The sequence below is a fragment of the Labeo rohita genome, chromosome 23 (genome assembly GCF_022985175.1).
Source record: "Labeo rohita strain BAU-BD-2019 chromosome 23, IGBB_LRoh.1.0, whole genome shotgun sequence".
Classification (NCBI taxonomy): domain Eukaryota; kingdom Metazoa; phylum Chordata; class Actinopteri; order Cypriniformes; family Cyprinidae; genus Labeo; species Labeo rohita.
Window position 1 is genome coordinate 27,680,120 of NC_066891.1, and position 27,752 is coordinate 27,707,871.

The following is a 27,752-nucleotide window of genomic DNA, read 5'->3' on the forward strand; positions in this document are numbered from 1 at the left end:
AGGGTGTGAGGGCAGGAAATGAAGGCTCTTTCAAACATCTCCACTTCTTCTTGTTCCACAGATGGAAGTTGTGCAGCGGGACTGATCGTCGAGTCAGATCAAAGAGACACTCACTACTGGGGAGTGGCAGGTATGTTACCTTCATTTCAGATTCAGAGGAGCTTTAACTGTATGGTTTGAGAAGGTGACATATTTTGCCTTCACATGAGTGAATAAGTAAGCCTTACTTACCGGAACTATTTACTTAAGGGTGCAAAGAAGTGTTAAGGAACACTTACAATTTCTGGATGGCAAAGCAAGTGGCACATGCAAAGAAGTGCTGCAGGTTTCCTCAGAACAGTTTTTCAGTTCTAGCCAAACAAGGTGATTTTTGGTGGATGCGTGACGTCAGTTCACACAGGTGTTCTTGCAGATTAACCGCAGGTGTAGAGAATTGCATTAGCGATATGTTTCGTATTTGACAACCACAAAGCGTGCATATAAATTGTGTCTCTTTGCTTTTTTGGAGCCATTGTACACAATTGTTTGAGAGATTTTTTTCATGTTTTTGAAAGAAGTCTCTTAAGTTGATCAAAAATACAGTAATACAATTTTAATCTTGTGAAATAAAATTTAAAATTGTTTTTTTATGTGTATTGTAAAATGTAATTTCTTCCTGTGATGTCAAAGTTCGATTTTCAGCCTCATTACTGCAGTGTCACATGAGCCTTAAGAAATTCTAATATGCTGATTTGAAACATTGCTATTATTATCAATGTTGTAAACAGTTGTGCTTCTTCATATTTTTGTGGAAACTGTGACTTCATGTTTTGTTAGGATTTTTTAACTGAATAACATTTAAAGGAGAAGTCCACTTCCAGAACAAGAATTTACAAATAATCCACTCACCATCCAAGATGTTCATGTTTTTCTGTCTTCAGTCGTAAAGAAATTATTTTTGAGGAAAACATTTCAGGATTTTTCAATTGTGCCCCCGATTCTGAACTTTAAAAATGTAATTTAGAGGGAGCTTCAAATGGCTCTAAACGATCCCAGCCAAGGAAGAAGGGTCTTATCTAGTGAAACAGTCATTTTTTTCGAGAAAAAACTCGCCGTTTTACGTTTTAAGCACAAAAGCTCATGTAGCACAGGTTCTGGGATGTGCGTTCATGACGCTACGTACTATTGGATCACGTCGAAAGGTCACGCGGAACTACAGACCCAGTGTTTACAAAGCGAACGCGCAAAGACTAAGAAAGTGAACACTGTTTACAAACAAAAAGGTACAATGATGTCGGACGATTCTGAAGTTGTAGGAGAAAATAAGATGGAGATTTTCAACATGCTCTGCCTTTTTGAGCCGGAGTACACAGTCGATGAACTTAGACGTGATTCGTAGTAGTGATGGGAAGTTCGGATCATTTTACCGACTCGGACCTTTGAGTCTCGTTCAGCAAAATGAATGAATATTTTTTCGAGTCATTTTATTCATTTTAGCAAAATATAATTAAAATGTTACGTGTTACCTCCCTTACACATCTACTGCTTACACAAATGTTGATCACACTACAAACAAGACAAAACTATAATGCTATAAGAAACAGAAAAGATTAATTAATCGTTTACTTGGGTCTTTAGTCTATGATTAGTTCACCTCACCTCTTATCTGACAAGTTTTTGGGTTTGAGTCGTTCGTTCATCACGTGACAGCCCCATAAGATGAACGAACGACTTGAAAACCCGAAGACTCGAAACAGGTGAATGAATTCCAGCACAGAACCTAATGAGATGTTGTGCATGCGCGACTGAACGATCACTCCCCGACACGACTCGTTCTTCCCGAGTCACATTAAAGATTCGTTCAAAATGAACGAATCATTCAAGAACGCACATTCCAGAGCCTGTTCTTCACAAGCTTTTGTGCTTAAAAAGTATACAAATTTTTATTTTTCGAAAAAAATGACAGATCGTTTCGCTAGATAAGACCCTTCTTCATCAGCTGGGATCGTTTAGAGCCTTTGAAGCTGCATTTAAACTACATTTTGGAAGTTCAAAATCGGGGGCAGAATTGAAGTCCATTATATATGAAGAAAAATCCTGAAATGTTTTCCTCAAAAACCATGATTTCTTTACAACTGAAGACAGAAAGACATGAACATCTTGGATGACAAGGGGGTGAGTACATTATTTGTGAATTGTTGTTCTGGAAGTGGACTTCTCCTTTAAAATATGAATGTTTTTCTTTGTTTTTTCTTTCTTTTTTACTGACCTCAAACATTTACTTAATGAATTGTTTTGATAGTTTTTAAAGTTAAATAGATCTTTTATGATTAGATTCTGAGTGATATTTTTAGTCTCTTCTTATATATATCTGTGCACCCTAGTAAAGAACTAATAGATTTAAAATGCATTAATTTTATACTAAATATAGTTCAAGTCTATTAACATATTTACTGACATATCGCTCAAAACTTACTGCTATAAAAATTGTAATTAAACTTTATTTGGAGTACTACTTGTGAACAATGCACATTTCTTAATATTAAGCCTAAAATATGTTTTAATGTCACTACTGATGAGGATTGCATGATCTTTAAATACTGTCAGTCTTTAAATGCAAAATATTTGAAGTGTACCTAAAGTATACTTGCAGTAGTAGTTCAGTATATCTTTAGTTGGACTTCAGCACGACTTCCGCACAATTAAAGTGCGTTAAGTATAAAATGAATTTGTAAAACTGCAGGGTATTTTTATTAAGTACATAATATGTAAATGTATTTGTAGCATACTTAGCATGAAATAAATGTATTTTAAATACATTTTAGAATATTTGTTTTTCACTAGGCCATATACAGCAGTCTGTATATCCTCTGAGGAAATCTGAGCAAAACCTGAGCTTCAAATCAGCTCTGTTATCATTGGGAGAAGCGTTCGGCTGTATGTAGGATGCACAGAGTCAAAACATACAGCAGATCTCATATTTCAGATGTGTTGGATTTTGATTGGCAGTGAAGAATGGATGTTATTTATGCTGCATTACGCCTGATTGAATCAGTTGTAACAGACCCTTCTGAGTCGTCTTGATAACTTGAACTCTCAGTATATGGAGATTAGATGACTAACTTGACTATTCATTGTTCCACATTAGTGTACTTAAGTTCATTGACGACATCCAAAGCAAAGACTGTATGGCTCATATTTACAGTATTAACCCTCATGTTAGGCTTAGCCAAGACTAATGCAAACATAAATAATGATAATAAATACACCTATGTTCAAAATAAGCTTTCTCTAAAAGAAAATAACACTTTTATTCAGCTAAGATGCATTAAAAGAATTCAAAGTGTCAGTGAAGATATTTATAAGCTTACAAAGATTTCTGTTTCAACACTTTCAAATGTTTCTTGAACAGCAAATCAGCATATTAGAATGATTTCTGAAGGATCATGTGACACTGAAGACTGGAGTAATGATGCTGAAAATTCAACTTTGATCGCAGGAATAAATTACATTTTACAATATGTTCAAATAGAAAACAGTTATTTTAAATTGCAATAATATTTTACTGTATTTTTGTATTTTTGATCAAATAAATGCACCCTTGTGAGCAAACTTTCTTCAGTTAGATTATGGTCAGATATTGACTGTTCATAATCTTTTTGATTATAAACAAAACTTTAAATGTCGAAAATTATTTTAACCCATATATTATCAGGGTTGACGGGACCCAGTAAAGACAGTCAATCTCAACAGAACATGAGATGTAATGATTAATTAATTATGCAAATGACTGAGACATTTAACCTAACAGACTGATTTTACCAACTAATAAATAATTCAAAATTTTGATTTACAGAACAGATTTATCATTATGTTGTTTATCTTAAGCTCTTGACACAATTTTAAATCTATTACTAGTCTTGACTCAGCGGATGGTAGTGTAAACAAACATAGACGTATTTGTACATGACATTGCTTGCCATTAGATATAGCTTGAAGCAGCAGAGTCCTGTAGCTTGCGCCCGGCTCGAGTTGCGTGCGCCACAGCGGGCCGAGCGTTTGCGGGAAAAACAACACGATGAGGTCATGGCCAGCGGCGCGGGGATAACGTTTCAGCCGTGCCTGTGAGAGGGATCCGACACCGCTCCCGCTCTTTTGTTCGGCTGTAACCGGGCCCCACGGACCGCTCGTGAAGCCCGCTGAACGGTCTGTTGTAGAAGTGCCGGCCTTTTGTCCTTCTTACAATTTATGTAGTGCATGTGACCCGATACAGTTTCGTCATCGTTTAGAATACAGATGATATTGGGCAATGCGATGGAACTAGCGGGCCTAATCATATTGCATTTAGTAACTAAACCGCAGTTTGTGTAAACTATCTCAGAGTGAATTCCTCTAAAGTCATCGGTGGTTTTGACATGTACATACAACTCTCCCTTAAGCTTTAGTGCGTCTTAATGCTTTAGAAATCTTCTGGCTGTCATCTAATAATCATATCATGCAATGTAACTTATGGTTTATAAAGCACTAAACCAGTCATGTTGGTTATTTAAGTTTAGTACATTTTAACTGCTGGTTTTCAGGGTCCAAAGCTGTTTCTGTTCCCAGTCCAAAAATATTGTTTAATATGACTAAACCAGTCTGACCATGTTTGTTTACATGTCAGCCTGAAGAAATACACATTTCCTGGTTAGTAGGGGTTACACTGACTAGTTAACTAATTGGTTATTTCTACAACTGGTTAGATGTTTTAGGCCTGTCTCAACTGGCTGTGGACCATGTGACTTTAATTGTGCTTGTTATGTGGCGACAGCATGAGGAATATTCTAATTGTGGGTTAGTTGTTAACTAACCAGTCTCATAGACAGAGCATATATTTGCAGACAGATAGTTGGTTTCTGTCCCATGTCAAAAATATTGTGTAATATGACTTAACTAATATAGCTGTTAGGTTACACAGCAGCTGGAAGAAATATCAGTTGTTTGGTTAATAAATTGTTGCACTAATTAGTTAAACTAATCACTTAGTTCAGCAACTATTTAATTTTTGGAGCAAGTGTTGACTAGTTGTGGACCCTGTGATTTAGGTTGTGCTTGTTATGTATGTTAGATTCAGTTTCCTGGTTAGCAGGAGTTATGCTGGCTAGTTAACTAATTGGTTAATAGTCTAGCACTAGTTACTAGCTGTATGTAGTTCACCACCAGAGTCAAATTAATTTTGTTTTATATGGTGGCAGCTGAAAGAATTTTCAGTTCTTTGGTTATTAAATAGCTGCACTGACTCGTTAACTAATTGGTTCACTCTAGTTGTGGACCATGAGATTTTAGTTGTGCTTATGTATTGTGACAGTTGGAGGAAGATTTAGTTCCATCTACCACTAGTTAGATGTTTTGGGCTTGTACCGACTAAGCTGTAGTTCACTTGACGTACTTGTTTATTCTATATAATGGCAGCTGGAAGAATTTACAGGTTTTTGGTTGTTAAGTTTTCTTTACTAAGAGTTGTGCTTACTAGTTAACTAGTTGGTTAGTTCTACCACTAGTTAGATGTTTTGTGCTCCTAGCTGCAGCTGTAGCTGACTAGCTGTAGTTCAGTTGAATCAAGTTATGTTTGTTCTATATGTTGCAGCTGAAAGAATTTTCAGTTTTTTTGTTATTAAATATTTACACAGACTAGTTAACTATTGGTTCATTCTACCACTGTTAGATGATTTGAGCTTGCGCTGGCTAGTTGTGGGCCATGCGATTTTAGTTCTGCTTCTATATTGTGACAGCTGGAGAAAGATTCAGTTTCCTTGTTAGCAGGAGTTATGCTGACTAGTTAACTAAATGGTTAGTTCTACCACTAGTTAGATGTTTTGGACCTGTACTGACTAGCTGTAGTTCACTTGACTCAAGTTATGTTTGTTTTATATAATGGCAGCTGGAAGAATTTATAGGTTTTTGGTTAATAAATAGTTGCACAGACTAGTAAACTAAACGGTTTGTTTTACCATTGTTAGATATTTTGAGCCTGTGTTGACTAGTTGTGGACCATGTGATTTAAGTTGTGCTTGTTCTATATTATGGCATATTGCGGAAGATTAAATTTCCTGGTTAGTAGGGGTTATGCTGACTAGTTAACTAATTGGTTAGTTTTACCACTAGTTAAAAGTTTTGGGCCTGTGCTTGCCATATTGCAATAGCGGAGGGAAACTTTAATATATGGTTAGTAGTTAAGTAATCGATTATCATTAAACCAGTGTCGTATGTGTTGGACATTAAAGTTTGTTGAATTTGTAGAACTAACTTCTTAAGGAAACAGCTGCATTTTGCAGTGTACCATTGGGATTTGTTTTTTTTTTTTGCCAGTTCACTGGAAATGATTTACCTGCGGGGCAACATAAATGGACATGGTTATGCGTTAGCTGACAGGAATGATGGGAAGATGTTCATTGTGAGGTATTTTTTGCATCCCCCACCCTGTGAGGGGCAGAGGGACAGGAGAGTCAAGCTGACAATAGCGAGATTGTTTTTCAGGGAGCTGCTGTAAAGATCACATTTCCTGTTACTGGCTGAAAGCAGGGTCAGCTGACACCAGCCTCCTTCACCGCTGCGGCTGTCATCACTGCTCAGAAGAGAAAAAAAAAAACGACACTAACAGCTTCAGGGCACAAGTTAACTCTTAACATGTACAAATATCACTCCAGACAAAAGCTGTGTCAGAATCCATCTGTTTTTATGCTGCTGACATTGAAGCGATGTGATGCATGGGTGAGGAAGGTTCCGTTTGCTTTCGTAAATCTGAGCCCTTTGTGATTCATCCAGGATGTGACAGTGCTGCCTTCTGAAACATCTTTGATTTTGAGTGTGATTTTTTTTTTTTTTTTTCAGTTTAGAAGAGGTACTTCTTACTGTGGAAGATCTATCAACTATTCCATCATCATGTACCATTACCAAAGATTTGAAGCTTATCATACAACAGTATGATGAGCTTGAAATCTTTGGTGATGGTAGATGATGATGCTGCTGGTGTTAATTTGTAGATGAGTAGAGGTTTTACAGATTGTTATATTAGTCAGTTTATTCTGTGTTTTAAGTCTGTGTTGATTAGTCATGGATCACATGACTAGTTATGATTTGATCCAGTGTTGACTAGTTGTGGACAGTGTGGCACAACTTTTGTTTGTTCTGTATTATGACAGCATGAGTATTCTGGTTAATAGGGCTGACTAATAAACTAACTGATACCACAGTTTAATATTTTAGACCTGTATTGACTAGTCATGCACCCCATGATGTTTTTGGCTTGTGTTAACTAGCTTGAATTCACTTGACTCCAGCTGCATTTGTATTATATGGTGGCAGCTGGAAGAAATATCATTTTTTTGGGTTAGTAAATTGTTGGACTAATCAGTTTTAGTTTGATGGCTATTTGATGTTTCGAGACTGTGCTGACAAGTTGCGATAAGTTAAGTTGTGCTAGTTCTATATTGCAACAGTTGGAGGAAGTTTCATTTTACTGGTAACAGTTAAATTCAGTTATCTGGGTTGTGCTGAGTAGTTAACTATTTGGTTAGTTCTACCCCTGGTTAGCTCTTTTGGGCCTGTAACTACCAGTAATTCATGTACTTAAATTATGGTAGTTATGTGGTAACAGCAGGAATTCTAAATCTTGGTTAGTGGTTAACTAATCGATTAGCTCTACCACTATTTGATGCTTTGAGCATGTGTCAAGTAGTTTTGAACCATTTGACTTAAGATGAGCTAATCTTACCTTGACCTGTTGAAAAAAATAGCATATGCTGGTTTGGTACGTTTTGAAGCATGGCAGCTGGTTAGAATTGGCAGCTGGTTTAAGCTGGTCCTTAGTTGGTCATGACCTTGTTTAAACTGGTCCTGAGCTGATTATGAGCTGGTTTTGGTCATGTTCTGGTCCCAAGCTGGTCCTAACCAACTAGCTCTTGCTCTGGCCCAGATCATAACCAGCTTATAACAAGCTGAGGACCAGTTTAAACAAATCAGCTGTCATGTTTCACCTAACGAGCATATGCTGGTTTTTTAACAGGTTATACTTCTACAGCTAGAGTAAAATTGAGTTTCCTGGTTAGTATGGGTTGCACCGACTAGTTAACTGATTAATTGCTTTAATGTGTTAGACCTGTTTTAACTAATCATGCACCACAAGACTTAATTTTTGCTTGTTCTGTATGGTAACAGCAGGAAGAATTTTTTTTTGTTTGGTTAGTAAATAGTTTCACCAACTGGTTAGGAAATTGACTAGTTTTTCCACTATTAGATGAGTCGGGTCAGTGTCTACTAGCTGTGGATCACTTGACTCCAGTTACACTTGTGACAGCAATTGGATGGATTTTTTTTTTTTTTTTGGTTAGCAAATAGATGCACTAGCTAGTTTACTGATCAGTTAGTTTAAGGTTCAAGATTTGAGCCTTTGTTGACTATGTTTTGAAGCATGGTAGCTGCTTTGAGCAGCTATAAGATGGTCCTTATTTGTTCAGGAGCTGACTTAAATTGATTATAATCTGGTTATAAGCTGGTTTAAACTGGTCAATGCTTGTCCTAAGCAACTAGCTCCAGCTCAGGACCAGCTTAAACCAGCTGTCATGCCTCAAAATGTACCTAACAAGCATAAGCTGTTTTTTTCAAAAGGGATATGACTTCAATTGTGCTATATTTTGACAAGAAGACGAAAATTCAGTTTCTTGGTTAGTAAAGGGTTGCACCAACTAGTCATCTGGCTATACCAATATTAAATGCTTTGTCAACCAGTTATAGGTAACATGAGAATCTGAAAATAAAAGTGAAACTGGGACACAGAATGGGACACCGGGCCGTCAGACCACTTATGCCACATGCCATGTCATTTACCTAAGGTAACTAGTCAACAACTCTCGACCACTTAGCAAATATAAGCGCTGTTGGTTATTACGTACAATATAAACCGTGTTGGCTCAAGCCAGCGCTCTAGAGTCGCTGGGAATGAACTAATCCTGTTTTCCCAGAGCAGCCCACACCGGCCTGCTGTTTTTAGAAGCAAGTTCAACCAAGGTCTGTGAGGATCAGAACGTTGTGTTTGACCCCCTGAATGTTTGGAGACAAGGAAGTGTTCGGACACAAAGGTGCTCATTTGTTAGAGCGCACAGGACAAAAAGAGCTCATTGAGCCAGTGTGAGTCGGTTTGTGTGTGTGTATTTGAGGTTACAGGGAATGTTAATGTCCTCCTTCATTGTTGGAGGCTCAGACAGAAGTTCGTGAGGCTGCATATGTATGAGATGTGTTCCTGGCGAATGCTTTCCCAGAACAGTTGTTAAATAAAAAGAATCCATGGAAAGGGGAACGCATAGCGGAGGAAGTGCAAGAGGGAGTGAAGGGCTAAGAGGAAAGAGGCAAATCTGCGTAGAGAGGTGTCATTATGTACATTTTTGTGTCCACTTGAGAGTTGTTGGAGTTCAAACACCGAATTACACTGTTGAGTGGCGCCATTTTGAGTGTGCAGTAAATTGTGGGTAGACGTAACCTCCTCTATGTCTGTATCTCTCAAAAATGATTTACACTGTGACCATATCCACAGCAGAACTACATTCCAATTATGCTGTAATGCATTGAACACACTTACGTAAGTCACAAAAATACTCCATGTAATTACGCAAACGTGAGTGATTGATGCATTTCAAGTGAAACTGTGGCAGTAACAAACCTCCATACTCCAGGGGGCGATAAAGTTTCCTTTAACTATCTGTAACATTTAAGAGGGTGTTTACACAACACAGTTTAAACCAAAAACTGAAAACCTATGCACTTTGACATTTCATTTATACGACAACTGAAAACACAGTTTTTTAAAAACGATACCGTTATAGCCTTCACAGCTGGAAGAAATATCTTTTTTTATTTGATGAGTAAATTGTTGGACTGATTAGCTAACTAATCAGTTTTAGTTTGATGACTATTTGATTTTTTTGAGACTGTGCTGACTAGTTGTGGACCATATGATTTAAGTTGTCCTAGTTCTATATTGCAACAGTTGGGGGAAGATTCATTTTACTGGTAACAGTAATCTGGGTTGCGCTGAGTTGTTAACTATTTGGTTAGTTCTACCACTGGTTAGATGTTCTGGCCTGTGTCAACTAGCTACGGATAATTCATCTGACTTAAATTGAGCTTGTTATGTGGTGACAGATTCTTAATCTTGGTTATTAGTTAACTAATTGATTAGCTCTACCACAAACCTCCATACTCCAGGGGGCGATACAGTTTCCTTTAGCCATTTGTAACATTTAAGGAGGTGTTTCACAACACAGTTTAAACCAAAAACATAAAACTTTTTATGCGTTTTGACATTTCATTTATATGACAGCAGCGTTTTGGGGGGGCGTAAATTTGTGAAAACGTTGCGTATTATGCGTTTAGTCTGGAGGTATGTGTTACTTTACAAAGTGACATCACCAACTACTAACCTGGCATGAATAATACAGCATTTTAGTCATTTTTGCAAATCCATGTGAACAAGGATCGTTTTGTCGTCTTTACGCAAAACTTTTCAAAAAAGCACAGAAAAATGTCCTTTTTTTAGTATATTGTTGTCATGTAAACATCCTAAGTCAACTTAAACTTATATGGTTTGTCCATGTAACAATTCTGAGTGAAATAGAATATTAAAAAAAAATAAATAAAAAAAAAAAAAAAAAAATAGATAAATTGTTTCTAGTAAGAATGCCAAGTTCTGTCATGAAACTCTAGATGGCGCAGTCATTAACGCAAACTGATGATATTCACAGCGTTAAACTACTTGGCACAAGCTGATCAGTTTCCATACGCAGCCAATGAGCTTGCTGCTTTACATTTAAACGACTGGTTAGCATTCACTACAGAATACCGCAGCGCACTTTCAGAGTTCCTCTGAAACCCTCCGCCTCCCCAGCTCCACCTGTATAGATCTGCTGTGGGATATATTATATATTATATATCCATTGCCACGCTACAATCCTCAGAGAGTTCTCATGATACAACTAGGTAAACTTTATAAAGGGAATAATAATATTGTTATTTTTGATTTTACATTATGTATTACAGCGCCCCTTGTGGCAACTCTGAGAATGCATCATGTACTTGTGCTGCGTTTGATCTTCGAATTAAAATTTAAAGAATTTAGAATGCCTTTAGAAACAACTTTTCGTTTCACTCTCTACAGTACGGAGGTTTGTTACTGCCACAGTAACACTTCCAATGCATCAATTCATGTTGATGTAGTTGCATAGAGCATTTTTCTGACCTAGATACATGTAACTGTGTTCTGACTCATTTTGGGATGCAACAAATGTGAAATCGAGTGTAACTAGAAATGTTATTCATGCAGATAGCTATAAACATGTTGACAGCTGCAGTATTTTAAGGCAACATAATTGCATCATAAAGGCTTTTCCAAAGGTCATACACCTCATTTAAGCAAATGAAATGATGAGTATAAATATCTTAAATATAAAAATATCCTTCAAAAGAATTTCACTAGAATTAAATGCGTGTTATTTATAATTCAAATGTACCTGTCTAGCTTGGTTTATGTTCACAAACTTGCATGGTCTTCATTACATCTGAAACCCACTCACACACTCACAGACGTGACCTCACCCCGAGGCAGCGCTCCTTTACTCCTGCCCTTTCTCCTCCATCATGCTGTCTTCTCAACATCAGACACATTCCTCACATTGACCTGGTAAGGCAGTTAGCCTTTCTGCTGATAAAATGCAGTAGCTAGTTGTAATATGCACGCACACACAAACTCCTGATGATGTGTAGTCACATCAGCTGACCGGCATGACTCCGCAGTCTGCTTATAGCTTCTCGTTCATGTTGTAACTCTCTTTAGGTTAGAAGCCACATAGTGTTACAACAATTCAGCCGTCTGCTGATTCTTGCGTAGTTTGCATACAGCTTCAGTGAGTCGGAACGTTTATAATATCTATATTTGATTTCAGCATTATTTAAAATTCACAAATAGTTTTAGTTAGTCTTAGTTAACAATAAGAAAACTGTCCCCTGAAAAAGTGTAATTTTAACCACACATTTAGCAAACTAATAAGATTCAGTTTTCTATATTAACATTATACACTGTTTTGTTGTCTCACATTTGTTTTGAGTTGAGTTAATCTGAGTTAAATTACATGTGGACTGGCTGTTCTCCCAGAATAACACACTGGCATTGTTAAAAGTTGTCTGGGATTGAGTGGAAACCTGTTTCGCTACTGAGAGAAGCACAAACTTCGACACTGAAGAAGTGTTTTAATAATCCATCCACTCTTCCACACGTACAAGCACACACTCCCTTCATCTCGTTGTTGACAGGAATACACACGGCTTGTGTATCTGCAGATGCTCAAGTATTTGCGACCAGCTATAAATATAAGAATAGCACACACATGTGTACACAAAGGCGCGCACTGGCTGGACGAACGTCCTGAGCAGCTGCCGCGGAAGCAAAGGGTCTGAATAGCTCAGACAGCTGTGGACTCTGCAGGAACACTCAGGACGAAAACACAACCAGTGAATCTCTGTCTTAGAGATTCAGAGACGTAGCTGATACTTAAACATAATCCGTTACTTCTCCTGAGCTATAAAAGAGCAAAAACGTTTCCTCTGGCATTAAAAATATTCAGTTACCATTTAAAACTTCAGTCAATGACTTAAAAGTCATCGAATAGAGGAAGTTCACTCTTTTACAATATTTAGTGAGCTTTGTCTATATATAGGCAAGCACACTTCTTTTCACAAGGGTGCATTTCTTACATTAGTATTGACAATGAATAATTAAAATCTAAAGAAAAATATACCGTTTTTCCCAATATGTGTATGTGTGTTATGTTTTTTCTTATTGGAGTGTCAAATTGTTTAAAAAAGTGTAGCATGAGTTGCTGGTTTTAAAAGAGAACCTGTGTGTAAAAAAAAAACAAAAATAACTATCTGTATAGAGATAATGGACTGTGAAGAATTAAATCATGTCACATTAGATTTCTGTGAGCAGGAGGAATGGGAAATATCAGGACAGGAGTGATAGATAGCAAGATAAAGAAAGGGAAGACAGATGGTGAGATTAGAAGCGAGCGAAGAACAGAGCGAGAGGGTGTATGTGAATGCGGTCAAATGTATCTAAAATTGGAGATCCTGTCTTGCACAAGGTCGATTTAGCAACAGTAAAATAGAGAGCGAGAATGGGAGGCCTATTTAAATGTGTCAACTTATCTCACAGCCGCTTTGAAAAGTATATTTGCTTTTCCTTCAAATGCAGTCCAAGGAATGAGAAACATTGAAGATTTGGCTTGGGTAGCGTTAATGGAATGACACGCACCTATATGTTATCAAAGCAAAAGAATGAAAAACTGGTATTTAACATCTTGTTTTTATAAGAAATTATAAAAAACGCATTTTCTTTAGTGCTTTGACTTTTGGTCCCCTGCATGTGTTATCTGAAGTTTGGGAGCTCGGCACGATGAACGGAAAAGGGTTTCATGCTCAACTAGTTTTTCCATCTCTACTCCCTAAATTTGGGTCCGAACCCTCAGGGCTAATCAGACGCTAGGCTAAGTTAGCCATTAAGCGCTTGTGAACTCTTCGCACCGTGGGGTTTTTGCGACATGCTGGAGACCTTGTTTTCTGAATGGCCATGTGAGACGGACGGAAATAGCTTGGCCATTTGTCTTGTTTCACTTTGTTAAAAGGCCCACGCAGCTTAGTTGTAAGCTTAGCTTAATAAGTACATGTTGTTTAGACATACCAGTACCGCGCTAACTTGCTGAAACAGTTTTGTTTACCAGGCTATCTGTTTGCCTGCACAGGGAACACAACTTTTTTTTTTTCACAAGTTATATCTATGTTAAGAAATGTTCTTATGAATTATTAATAATAGCTCTACGTTCTCGTAACACTGAGAGAAAATGTTCTGAGTTCAACATTCTAAAAATGTCCTTGTGATGTTATTTGTACTTGATGAACATTCTAAGAAACATTTTTGTAACATTTAGGCCCTGTTTACACTAGTGCGTTTTTGTTTTTGTTAACGTTTAAAATGAAAACGATCCTTGCCTACACTGGCGTTTTCACTGCGTTTCAGAAACGATCTCCGTCCACACTACTCAACTGAAAACGCATGTCACATGACCATTCATAATGCGGATGATGTTATTGTTTACACGGTCATCAAGGATCAGAGCGAATGTAGACAGCCCTGCCATTGTTTTCAGAACTCTCCGTTTTGGTCAGTTTACACTGAAACGCAACCCCAGAGTTTCCAAACTAAAATGGGGTCTGCAGCGTTTTTGAAAGTCTCAGTTTTCGAGGGTCGAAAATTGAAAAAGTAGTGTAAATGACAGCTGTAACCGTAGCAAAAGTAATGCATTTTAACATGAAAACGCACCGTAGTCTTAAACAACGTACTAATCATGAAATGAAAACTGGACATTTTAGTTTTTAGAATATTAAGAATAAACATTCTAATAATATTATATTTTGGGTGAAAATACAGTTAGTAGAAAGTTGATAGAAACAATTTTGTAACCTTTAAATAACGTTATATCTACAACAAGAAAACCGGACATTTTAACGTTTTTAGAATATTAAAAATAAACGTTCAAAGTAACCTTAACCTTAAGTAACCTGAAAGTAAAGTTAGTAAAATGTTTTTAGAAAAGGTTTTGTAATCTTTAATAAACGTTATAATGACGACAAGAAAACTGAACATTTTAGTGTTTAGAATATTAGAAATAATGGTTCAAATAACATATCTTGGGCGAAAATAAAGTTACTGGAATGTTGTAAGTAATGTTTTTGTAACCTTTAAATAATGTTAAAATGATGGATGTTTTAGTGTTATTAGAATATATATAAAAATAAACATTCAAGTAACGTTACATTAACAACATTGGAAGAAATGTTTTTGTAACCTTTAAATAACGTTATAACTACGACAAGAAAACTGGACATTTAACATTTTTAGAATGTTAAAAATGAACACATAAATAATGTTATATTTTGGGTAAAAATTAAGTTAGTAGAACGTTGTAAAAAAAAATGTTTTCGTAACCTTTAAATAACGCTATAACTACGGCAAGAAAACTGGACATTTTTTGAATATTTAAAATAAAGTCCAAGTAACATTATGTTAAGTTTGTAGGAAGTTGTAAGAAACGTTTTTGTAACCTTTAACTTTATAACGCCAAGAAAAGTTTTTAGAATATTCATGTTTTTAGAATATGTATTTAGAATATTAAAAATAAACGTTCAAATAACATATTTTGGGTGAAAGTAGAATGTTGGTAGAAATGTTTTTGTAAACTTTAAATAACGTTATAACTATAACAAGAAAACTGGACATTTAACGTTTTTAGAATTTTAAAAATAAACTTCAAATAACAATATATTTTGTTTGAAAATAAAGTTAATAGAGCGTTGTAAGAAAAATTTTTGCAATCTTTAAATAATGTTATAACGACGACATATAACGAAGAAAACTGGACATTTAACGTTATTAGAATTTTAAAAATAAAGTTAAAGTAACGTTCTAATTTAGGTGAAAATTTAGTAGAACGTTGTAAGAAACGTTTTTGTAACCTTTAAATAATGCTATAACTTAAGCAAAAAAATTGACATTTTAACGTTTTTAGAATTTTAAGTTAAAAGTTAAAATAACGTTATATTTTGGGTGAAAATAAAGTTAGTAGAAAGTTGTAAGAAATGTTTTTGTAACCTTTAATGTTACAACGACGTCAAGAAAAAATGACCTTTTAATGTTTTTAGAAAATTAAAAATGAATGTTATATAGCGTTATATTTTGGGTGAAAGTAAAGTTAATAGAATGTTAATAGAAATGTTTTGTAACCTGTAAAGAATGTTCTTATCATCACATGCTTTAGAATGTTAAAAATGAACACATAAATAATGTTATATTTTGGGTGAAAATAAAGTTAGTAGAATGTTGATAGAAACAATTTTGTGACCTTTAAATAACATTATAACTACAACTAAAAAACTGGATATTTCAACATTGCAGACGCATTTCGAAACAGCATTCCCACAACATTTTTACAACCTCAGTTTGTTACCTGGTTCCACAAATACGAAAAATACATTTTGTTTTAGCATGCTAACGTGTAGCTATGCTAACATCTGTGGGCATTTGGGCCTTGAAACATGAACTGCTGTCTTCTACCTCAATAGAAACTGGCAGTAACAAAAATAGCCGCATACAAGAAGTCACGAACAGGAAACGAAGACTAAGTCTGCAAACAGGAAGAGTCTCGCTCACTCTTTTAGTCTCTCTTCTGTTGTGCGTTTTGCACTCGTAACCAGCACCTCGCTCGCTCTCGTTGTGACGCTTTTACACGGCTCCCATGTACACAGAAAGGTCTCTATGGTAACTAGTGGCACTAACTCACCGTTTTGGTGTTTATGGGGTGGCCTCGAGCGCCCGTGGCTCCCAAACCAAACACATTGTTAAACGTGTGAGAAGAAAAGAGCCAGAATGAAAGAGCGAGACACATGCGGAGGTAATATGTGAAAGAGGATGTTGTTGCTGACCAAAGGCAACCGCTGGGGAGCAACACTATTGACTAATTATAGTTCAGAGAAAGAAAGAAAGCGAAAAAAGAAAGAGAAGTGTTGCTCAAGATTGCAAAAAACGGACTCCGTCCTCTGGCTATTTATATAAAACAGCAGATTGTTTTTTGAGGTAGCCATGGCTGGAGCTGTAATCACCAGTGTTTCCTCAGTCGAACAGGAAACCAAACAATCCAGGCCCTATCGCCAGCGTGCCCAGGGGAGTCGCTCTCTCTATGTGTGTGTGTGTGTGTGTGTGGCTAATTAAAATGGCTGAGGTCTCCTCTGTTGTTGATTAAACCTCCCCTTGTTCTGCATGTCGGCCTCTGGGGCCTCCGACACTTATTCGCGGCACTTGCAGTGTGGGTAGTTATTAGACGGGAGACAGAAAACTCAAAAAAGAGAGATGCAGTCACCAGATACTCCTGCAAAAGAAAACAGTGCATTTTTAAGCATGTGTGTTCTGCATTTCACACATTGCTTCTTTACAGTCATGTCATTGCAGTTTTTTTTGCTTGTTTTAGAGCAATGCGCTTGCCTTTCAGTGGTGCATCTGGTACCTATAGCATCTTGTCACAGCTGTCCTAAAGAGCATGCATGAGGTCTCATAAATAAGCATGATGACTCTGGCCCTCCTCCATTGGATTAGCATCTTTTTTAGCCTTCATGATGACAAGATGGTGAACAGTTTTTGTTAGCACGCATTGGACTTTCTCAAACCTTGTCTGGTTATTTGTACTTTTACACTGTTATATTTTTATTAAATAAAACGCTATTAACAGTGTAACTCTTGCCCGCAGACTGGAATTTTAGACACATACATGACAGGACTCTTCCATTGTGCCACCTTCTGATAAATCTTGTTATGAACAAAACCTATTTTTAAAGTTAGATTTCAAAAGGTATATTTTTGGGCATTGTTTATTTACTTTAATTGACAGGAAAGTACAGTACAGACAGACAGGAAGCGACGAGAATGCAGCAGTGCTATTTTAGCAGAAGATTGGATACCATCATAATTTTTGTTCAAAATATTTTGAATTCGACTTTATTTTTCTATTTTGTGCTTTTATGTTAATTCTAGTTGAAGTTTTAGGATTTTTGTTTTTGTGTTGTGTCATTTTTATTAGTTTTAAATGTTTTGTCTATATAGTTTCATTAAGGTGGTAACACTTTATAATAAGGTCCCATCAGTTAATGTTAGTTAATGTGTTAACTAATACGAACAAACACGTTTATTACATTTATTACAGTAACATTTATTACAGTATTTATTAATCTTTGTTAATGTTAGGTAGTAAAAATATTGCGTTCATTGTTTGTTCATGTTTGTTCACAGTGCATTAACTAATGTTAACAAACACAACTTTTGATTTTACTAATGCATTAGTAAACGTTAACATTAACTAAGATTAATAAATGCTGTAGATGTTTATTCTTAGTTCATGTTAACTACAGTAGTTAACTAATGTTAACTAATGAACCTTTGGTAACACTTTACAATAAGTTGTCATTTGTTAACATTAGGTAATGTATTAACTAACATGATCGAACAATGAACAACACATTTATTACAGTATTTATTAATCTTTGTCAATGTTAGGTAATAAAAATACAGTCATTAATTGTTTGTTCATGTTAGTTCACAGTGCATTAACTACTGTTAACCAGCACAACTAGTGATTTTAATAATGCATTAGTAAAAGTCAACATTAACTAAGATTAATTAACATTTGTATGTTTTTTCTGGTAACAACTACAAAGTATCATTTGTTAACATTAGTTAATGTATTAACTAACATGAATAAACAATGAACAACTTGTATTTTTTTAGTTGATAAATGCAGTCTTTCATTGTTTGTTCATCTTAGTTCACAGTGCATTAACTAATGCATTAGTAAATGCTGAAATTAACTTTATCTTAAGATGAGTAAATTATTAAGATTAATAAATTCTGTAGAAGTATTGTTCATTCTTAGTTCATGCTAACTAATTTAGTTAACTGATGTTAACTAATGAACCTTATTGTAAAGTGTTACTGTTTTTATTTTTATTTTTTAAGGTTTTAGTCGCCTGTAATAACCCTGAAATGCAGTGCAACAAACTTAAACCAAGATGTCAGGACTAAAGAGAAATGTTTATTATAAATATACTTAAAAAAAAAAATCAGGATACTCTGGGCTGGTTCACACGGAATGCATTTTTGCATTTAAAAATGTGAGACGCGAGCAGTAGAATGGAAAAAAAATGCATTTTTAAAACATATTTTTACTTGAACACCACATATTTAGAACACTGCATCATGCATAAGACGCTGCAAAAAATGCGAGGCCCAAGCACAACAGGCACCGTCGTTCGTCTAGTGCATGTTTAAATATAAAAACAATGGAAAAGCAGTGCAGTGGACTGCAAAAACACATTCTCAGAAGGTTTTGTCCACACTGCAAACATATGATGTGACAAAACTATTACACTTAAGCTTTTACTTGCAGTTCAGACAGTTTCCCTTGAATAAAACACCAGGAATTTAGTTTTGACACACATCGTCATTTACTCTCAGCACAGAGGGATGTAGTGTTTTTATTATTGTTTCCCAAAGACCCTTCTAATAGCAGTTCAAGCTTGAGTGATTGAGTAAATATTAATGACTAGCATTGGTTGATTGTTGATTGTCAATTGTTAATTGTTCTGGTCATGGCTGAGTGCAGGCAGATATTTGCGCCGAGGTGTTTTGAAGCTCGTGTTGCTGTTGAATGTTTAAGTGGGGGTGCTTAGGGGCCATCGGACAGAGAACATGAGCGGTTTTGGAAACTTGGGTCAGGACAGTGTGGGAATATTATACTCAGGATGCATTATACATCAGCCTGTGTTCCACACTCATTCATTTTCACCCGACACACACACACAAAGGGTTCATTGCAGTGGTTTTCATACTCAGACATATTTAATAGCCTACCATAAACCTCCAACAAACCTGTTGACATTATTAGATCTGAAGCAAAATCTACTAAATCATTTGAAGCACTGAGGACAAAAGCTCCTCACAATTCTCAAACATTCAAACGTACAGTTGTAGTGTGACCATTTCTCCCCATTTCTGAAATTTTTACACCTTAAGGGTAGTTTAGAAAACAGGTTTATGAACATACCGAAGTATTTACATCATCCTGAACCCCTAATCTTAAAACACGCAAAGTATGTAAAGCACACGTGTGCATTACATACTGTGTGTGCATACAAACTCTGCCCTACTGAGCTGTGACAGAAACACTGTGCCAGCATGACTATCATGTTACCTTGAGTGTCCCAACCTGTGTTTCTCTGTCTGTCGTCTTCTTCTGTATTTCAGACAATAGTTCTATGGTTACGGTGGCTGAGTTTAGTAGTGAACTGACTGAAGCTAATGAACCATAGGCGTGGAGTGCGAATACGTGAATGCAAAAATACAGAAATGTGCAAAGTTAGCGCAATTGATGTCCAGCAAGCCATTGCACTCTCACGCCTTGTTCTCACGCAGTGAAAAATACATTGTGGTGCAAAGAGGAAACTGACAGACAAGACAGGTTACTTTTGGTATAAAGCAAAGTCTCAGCTTTCAAATTTGGTCATTTCTGAAGAAATTTAAACAATAAATAGAGTTTTGTGGCTCTTTAATGTGTTGTGACACAACCGATCATCTCTTTCTTATTACTAGTTATAGCACAAAATAAACATGGATGAACATCAGGTTGTAAAAAATTAAAAAAACACCATTTTTCAAGTTCAGGTCCACTGATATTAATCTACTCTTCTGTCTGGTTTGTTGGTCAGAATGACAGATTCTGCGATATGATTGGTCAAATCGCCTGTCAATCAAACTCCCAGCAAAGGTCAATTTAATTTGCATGTGCATGTCTCAGTTTTGCCACAAGAGGTGCTGTATTGAGTATCAGAATAAATGTTCTTTTACTTGCATTGTATTTTTTTTAAGGCTTAAAGGCTCTATTTAAAGTCAAATATTGTCATGGTGGAGGAATCATTTGTGGAGAGTCTTGCTGAGCATGTTTGTTGAAGTTAGGGAAGCTTGCTAATGGTATGTTTATAGGTCATTTCCTGAATAACATGTTTAGCTAACCAAGATTTATTCATTGTAGTGTTGCACCAAAATGAATTTAAGATTAAAATCAGAATTTAAAAGCACATTATGTAAGTTTTCGCCAATAGATGGCGCATATTCAAAACAAACAAAGAAACAAAGGCGTAGTTTAATGACGGTGTGATTGAGTGTGCAATCATGGGAGTCGTTGTCTTCATCCTCACAGCTGATGCAATCCGTTGGGACTCTGGCAGAAATCATGTCCATGGATGAGCTGATGTATTAAAGTCTTATTAAGGTCACTGTAGTATGAAGCAGGGTGGGACTGAAAGTCGTGGAAGTAAAATGAGGCCACTGAAGTGATTGCCAATGAAGGACGAGCGAGATACACGGCTTGAAAGCAGCAGAGCTTTTATTACGTCACAGTCGAGTGCATACGCTTCTTCCGTTCATGCGTATGTGAGGTAAAACAGAGCTGTTTTATCATACTAGATACATTTGAATTTGTTGAAAGTTCTGTTATAATGCTACTCATGTTCATCACCTGTCTAATAAAATGCATAATGTCTTTGGGGGTTTCCATGTTTTCTACAAAGTAAAACCGGAAAATCGAGGGTGTGTGACGTCATTGGCAGGCGACGTAATGACACGGTCCTTTACACTAGTTAAAATAGCTTATTTCTCTGATTTCAGCAAAATATATAACACTGTTCTAGTGGTTTTTGGATATTTTAATAAAAAATCGTACGTATTGTGCCTTTAAGTTTTCATTCAAAAAAGAAACTAAAATAATTTATTTATTTAATAATAAATAAATGAATAAAAATGTATTTAATAAATAACATTCAAATAAAAAAATATATATTAACATTTAAGTTGCATATAAGGCAACTGTTACATCAACTTCTTAGCAAATTAGAGTAGAGGCATAATTATATTATTATTGAAGTATAAACATTTAAATGGTGGCCAAAATGACATTTATTGTTTGAATTTTGTTATAAAATTGACAGAATTTGAAAGCTCAGACATTGTTAGTAATAAAGCACAAAGCTTATTGAGATAATTGGTGCCAGTCTTGGCTCATCAAAATGAAGGTCAGAATGATATCAATCTGTGTTCATGAAATAGACAGTGACACAGTCAACACACGCCACCAAAAAATGCTTATTAAACATCACTGCTTAAAGGAGAAGTTCACTTCCAGAACAAAATTTCCAGATAATGTACTCACCCCCTTGTCATCCAAGACGTTCATGTCTTTCTTCAGTCGTTAAGAAATTATGTTTTTTGAGAAAAACATTTCAGGATTTCACTCCATATAGTGGACGTCAATGGTGCCCATGTGTTTGAACTTCCAAAATGCAGCTTCAAAGGACTCTAAATGATCCCAGCCAAGGAGTAAGCTTATTTAGCAAAAAGATAATCTATTTTCTTAAAACAGTTGACAATAATAGTTTTTTAACCTCAAATGCTCATCTTGTCTAGCTCCGTGTGAACTCTATGTAATCTGGGTCAATACAGTTAGGGTATGTCAAAAAACTCCCATTTCATTTTCTTCTCCAACTTCAAAATCATCCTACATCGCTCTTTTTTTTTTTTAAGGTAGTTTGATCTTCTTTGCGCGTTCACTTTGTAAACACTCGGCGGTACTTCTGCAGCGATGTAGGATGATTTTGAAGTTAGAGGGGAAAATGAGATGAGAGTTTTTTGACCTACTCTAACTGTATTGAACCGGAATATACAGAGTATACACAGAGCTAGACAAGATGAGCGTTTAAGGTTAAAGTGTATAAATTATCAATTTTTTTTCAATAGATAAGACCCTTCTTCTTGGGCTGGGGTCATTTAGAGCCCTTTGAAGCTGCATTTAAACTGCATTTTGGGTGTTTAAACTCGTGGGCACCATAGAAGTCCACTATATGGAGAGAAATCCTGAAATGTTTTCCTCAAAAAACATAATTTCTTTACGACTGAAGAAGAAAGACATTTTGGATGACAACGGGGTGAATACATTATCCGGAATTTTTTGTTCTGGAAGTCAATATTCTCGCCCTCCAAAATCGTTTTGGCTGAAACTAGTTCATTTTCAGTACAAATTATGGTGCATCACTAATTTCATCACTAGTTCATTGCATTATGAAATCTGTCAGAATGCAATTTATAAAGCAATACAAGTATGCACTGCATTTGTAGAGTTGCTCTACAGTGAGCATTAGTGCAAACTGTTTACTTTTACCATAGATATGTATACATAGATGCCTCATTAGCGGCTGTTTATGTGTATGTAAGTCATCCACCATATTGCAACAGTCAAAGGTATACTTGCAGTGCATACTTGTGAGGAATATGTTTGTCGCCTAGATCTTATTCTTATGTGCTCTGGGGTTTGATTTTGAACAATAATTTATTGTCAGGTGAGGTTATGTAAGAGTCTGGATTGCCAGCACGCATTTCCATAACAATCCAAACATTTCAAACGCATCTTAGTATGAGTTACTATAAACAGACAGCCGATCCTACCCTAAGCAAATCAGCTTCACGGATAGCATCCAGTTACCAGACGTGTGCTTGTAAATTAAAGGATATCAAATGAACTTATTTGAGTACTGTGCGTCCATACAAATCTAAAATGGCATCTCAATTCAGTAAACAATGATGAAGTTCAACACAGCAAATGAGCAGAGAAACAAAGACTTTGCTGGCTAATAAATGAATTTTATTGCACATGAACTACTATTGAATCCTTTACAGGGTTGAATTAACATTTCAAGTCCTGGCCAAGATTTAGTAAAAAAATCTTTAATTTTATGCCAAATGCTATGTTGCACAAACACACACCCTGATTTCACGCGAGGCATGCGTTTGGCCTCTCGGACGGGAGCTTTCTGAGGTTCCTGCTCCATTGGCGACTGACCGGGGGCCTCTTGAGTTACTTTCTCAGGAGTGTCAGGTTTTCAGATCAGCTCCCCACTCCCATACCCCCCAGCTCTCTCTGAACCTCCAAACACACGCACACACACTGAGAAAGCTTTCATCTCGGGGATCTGAGGAGATATAAACGCTATCACAGAGGTCAGGGCCGTGACATGAGAATAGACACAGGAATGATGTTTTCTCAGGCAGTTTATTAAAGGAACGTTTTGTGTTAAATACTCAAGGTGTCATTTTCCACAGACAAAGTAATGTGGCTTTAATGGAAGCTTTAAGCATCATCTGACAATGATATTTATGCTGTTTCCAATGTCGCAACTCGTTTCACACTTTTCTGATTTTCCACTGCCAACAATGGCCTGGTGATTCATGTGCATGTATTACAATATTTTTCAGTCTTTTCAAGACTGATTTAGCACAGCCTGTCCATACTTTGTTGATGCGTATGAGAAGATCATCTACGTAGAAAAGTAGACAACTTGACAGTTTAAATAAGGCACATTTTAGTGCCTTAACAAAATACAAGCTTCTTATTTCTGCTGTTAAACCCTCTAAATGCTTTTACAAACTAAGGAGAAGGTCAACATGATTGCCTGAGGTTTTTTAGTAATTGCAAAAATTCTAAAAAAAAAAACAATTGTTTAAATATAATGATTCTTTTCAAACAGGTTTTCTGCAGAGTTGTTATTCTAAACTAAAACTGTTACATTTTTTTCTTTAATTGAAATAAAATAAAACAAATATTAGATGAAAAAATAATATAATAAAATAAAATGAAGAAAATATCCTAATGTTGTCTTTGCAACTAACTGAAAAAAATAAGTACAGAAATCACTAAACTGTTTAAAATGAAGAAAAAATCCTAATGTTGTCTTTGCAACTAACTGAAAATAATTTGAAGTACAGAAATTTGTAATAAATAAATAAATACATAAATAAATAAATAAATAAATAAATAAATAAATTAATTAATTTAAATAATTAATTAATGAGTGAATGAATGAATGAATGAATGAATAAAAAAACCCTAATATTGTCTTTGCAATTAATTGAAAAAGTACAGAAATTACTAAAAAAATTCCAGTGTTGTCTTTTTAACTAACTGAAAATAATTTGAAGTACAGAAATTACTAAAAAAAAAAACTTTAAAAATAATTAACAATCCTAATGTTTTCTTTGCAACTACTTTTGCAACTACCGAAATTGCTAAAAAAATAAATAAAATGAAGAAAAAAAATCCTAATGTTGTCTAATAATATTGTCAGATAACATTGTAATATTATAAAATATTGTAATATTATAAAATGATAATATTGTCTTTGCAACAAAAAAAAAATTGAAGTACGGAAATTACTCAAAAAAATTGTTTAAAATAAATAAAAAATCCTAATGTTGTCTTTGCAACTAACTGAAAAAAGTTTAAAATACTGAAATTACCAAAAAATGTAAAATTCAACATTTTTACTAAAAAGTGCTACTACTGAACCTTAAAAACAAATAAAACTACACAGAAATGTTAGAATAAAGTAATAAAATGACAAAGTCACTACAAAATGATTAAAACCTAAACTAAAATTAGATTGAAGCTGAAAATATATACATTTCAAGCTAGTTCTATATATAAATACCTTTATAGTATATAAATTATAGTAAATTAATTTCTATTTTTCAAACAGCCTCATTGGACAGAGTTTAATACAGAGATTGTTAAACTCTCGATGAATTGTACTACATATATTTTCTTTCGTATGAAGTGTGAAAGATATTTTCACAAGGCTGCGGTCGCTGGTTACTGCGCATTTTAAAACCAAATGAAAATCAGGAGTCGTTATTACTACTACTACTGCTGGTTAACCTGCATTTTCGTATAGCTAAATGAGCGCTTGAGTCGTTTAAGCTTAATTTAACCCATAATGCTCCTTTAGCTGCACGTCATCAAAGCGCGGCACACTGAAGAGGGGACACTCAGCGGTTAATCTCCACAGATAATGAACACACAACCTGAAAGCTTTGCAGATATCTGTAGAGACCCATTACTCAGCTGTGAGTGTGTGTGTGTGAGTTATGCTAGTCACTCAACACGCTCCTAAGGCCGATGATAGACTATATAGCAGTCAGGGCTTGTTTTCAATCTCTTTGGAGTGCACAGATGCTCTGACAGGTTTTATCTCCAAGGTTTTAGACACACACCACAACCCTTTCACACACGAAACCGCTCGCCACGGTTGAAACAGTCATCGCTTACACATCAAACGATGACCACTTTCGCTTTTATGACCCGTGTCAAATCAAACCCTTCAAGAATCCCACTCTTCTCTCTTTTTGAACTCTTCCCTGCCCCGAGGAAGTTGGTTTCTCCCCTCCTCTGCTGTCAGATGAGCGTAACAAACAAAAGTGGGCATTGAAACGATCGGAGCTAAAAAAGAAACGTCACTCCCTCCCACTCCAGAATAGCTGCGCAGCTACATGCCAATTACGCAGCCTAACATCAACATCTCACGGCGGGGGGGCGGAGGAGTTTGACCCCGGACAAGCAGATGTCACTCGTTCCGCACTTCCTGTTTTGCTGGCTGGTGTTATTTTCAGAACAGCGCACACACTCGCAAATACACAAACCGGCTCTTTTCCTAGGCTCCCAGATTTACATCGACAGCTTGCCTTCTATTGTTCTCCATTTCCCATTCTGCAGGCCAACAGAAAACGCGTGTGTGTGTGTGTGTTGTTGTGTAGCCGTAGCACAGTTCGTGCAGCTGGTGTTCTTGGACCGGACTTGTTCGTGAAGGTCAAGTGGTGTAGGATCAGCGGCGCTGACTGACAAGCCAACATAATCCACCTTTACCAAAACTGGGCTAAAGACCTGTTCACACCAGTACTCTTACAGATAAAGCTCTCAAAAGAGGGTTTTTATAGAGATGCCATAGATTAGAAGAACCATTTCTGGTTCCCGAAATAACTTTTTTAATTTACCCCATCACCCTCAAGCCATGCTAGGTGTATATGACTACCTTATATAAACAAATATCTTGGCTCTTCCAAGCTTCATAATGGAAGTGAATGGCTGTTGAGATTTTGAAGCGCAATAAAGTGCATCCATCCATCATTAAAAGTACTCCACAAACCTCTGAAGTGTTAATAAAGGCTTTCTGAAGTAAATAGATGCGTTTGTGTAAGAAAATATCAATATTTAAAACTTTATAAATGTTATATAAATATTCTCGTGAGGGAGAAAGAGAGATGCTAGTCTCTCGAGAGACAAGTTTTGTTTACAGCAAAGGAAAACCAGTCTCCTCTTGGCTTATATTGAAATCCTCTGACGTTTTATTTAGTTACAAATCCACATTTTGTGCTTCTAATTCATGACCGGTGTTTTGTTTTGCTGTCTCCGCTGAGCTTGTGCCACTCTCTAGGTAGAGATTTCAGTTTATAAAGTTTTAAATATGGATGTTTTTCTTACACAAACACATCCGTTCAGAAGGCCTTTATTAACCTTCCAGAGCACTTTTTATGATGGATGGATGCACTTTATTGGTCTTCAAAATCTCAACACCCATTCACTGCCATTCTAAAGCTTAGAAGAGCCAGGACTCTGACTGTATTCATCTGAAATAGTGTTGATTTTGTCAGCTATTTTGACTTTTAGTCTTAGTCCAGTGTTAAATGTTTTTGTTAGTTTCTATCATATTTAGTCAACCTTATCCTGTTTAGTTTTAGTCAAGTTTTAGTCAACTAAAAGTCTCGAAATTTTAATCTAGTTTTAGTCAAAGAAAATCTGGAGTATTTTAGCTTAGTTTTAGTCAATGAAAGCTTGACAATTTAGCAGTTAGATTATGTTTAATTAACCGTTAATTAATAAATTACTTTTGGCAGCCAATTTTAATTTATTCTTAGTCTTACTCAAATGTGCATTTAGTTATTATATTTAGTCAACCTTGTCCTACTTTTGTTTAGTCAAGGAAATGTATGAGCGTTTTAGTCTGGTTTTAGTCACTGAAATCTCACATTTCCTTCATGGTGTATAATGGTTAAACTGATAAAAATGATTTTTGCTCAAAAATATAACCGTAATGATTGTTGTAATAATTGTTATTCTTGGTGTAGAGTTTTCAGTTAATAAAGTTTTAAGTATGGATATTTTTTTTATCTTACGCAAACACATCCATTAGCTTCAGAAGGCCTTTATTAC

The 27,752-nt window shown here is 35.8% G+C and overlaps 2 protein-coding genes across 6 annotated transcripts in view; one reads left to right on the top strand and one right to left on the bottom strand.

Moving 5' to 3' along the window:
- The window catches only part of hdac7a (histone deacetylase 7a), a 129,607-nt gene that overhangs the window by 34,810 nt on the left and 67,045 nt on the right, over nucleotides 1-27,752 (top strand). For all 5 annotated transcript variants that reach the window (XM_051096163.1, XM_051096164.1, XM_051096165.1 and 2 more), the window contains one exon: nucleotides 62-130. In XM_051096163.1, the coding sequence (XP_050952120.1) occupies nucleotides 62-130 (69 nt within the window). The remainder of the gene's footprint in view (nucleotides 1-61; nucleotides 131-27,752) is intronic.
- The window catches only part of mitfb (melanocyte inducing transcription factor b), a 226,781-nt gene continuing 200,627 nt past the window's right edge, over nucleotides 1,599-27,752 (bottom strand). The window contains exon 11 of the transcript XR_007825491.1: nucleotides 1,599-1,633. The gene's annotated coding sequence lies outside the window, so the exon portion shown is untranslated. The remainder of the gene's footprint in view (nucleotides 1,634-27,752) is intronic.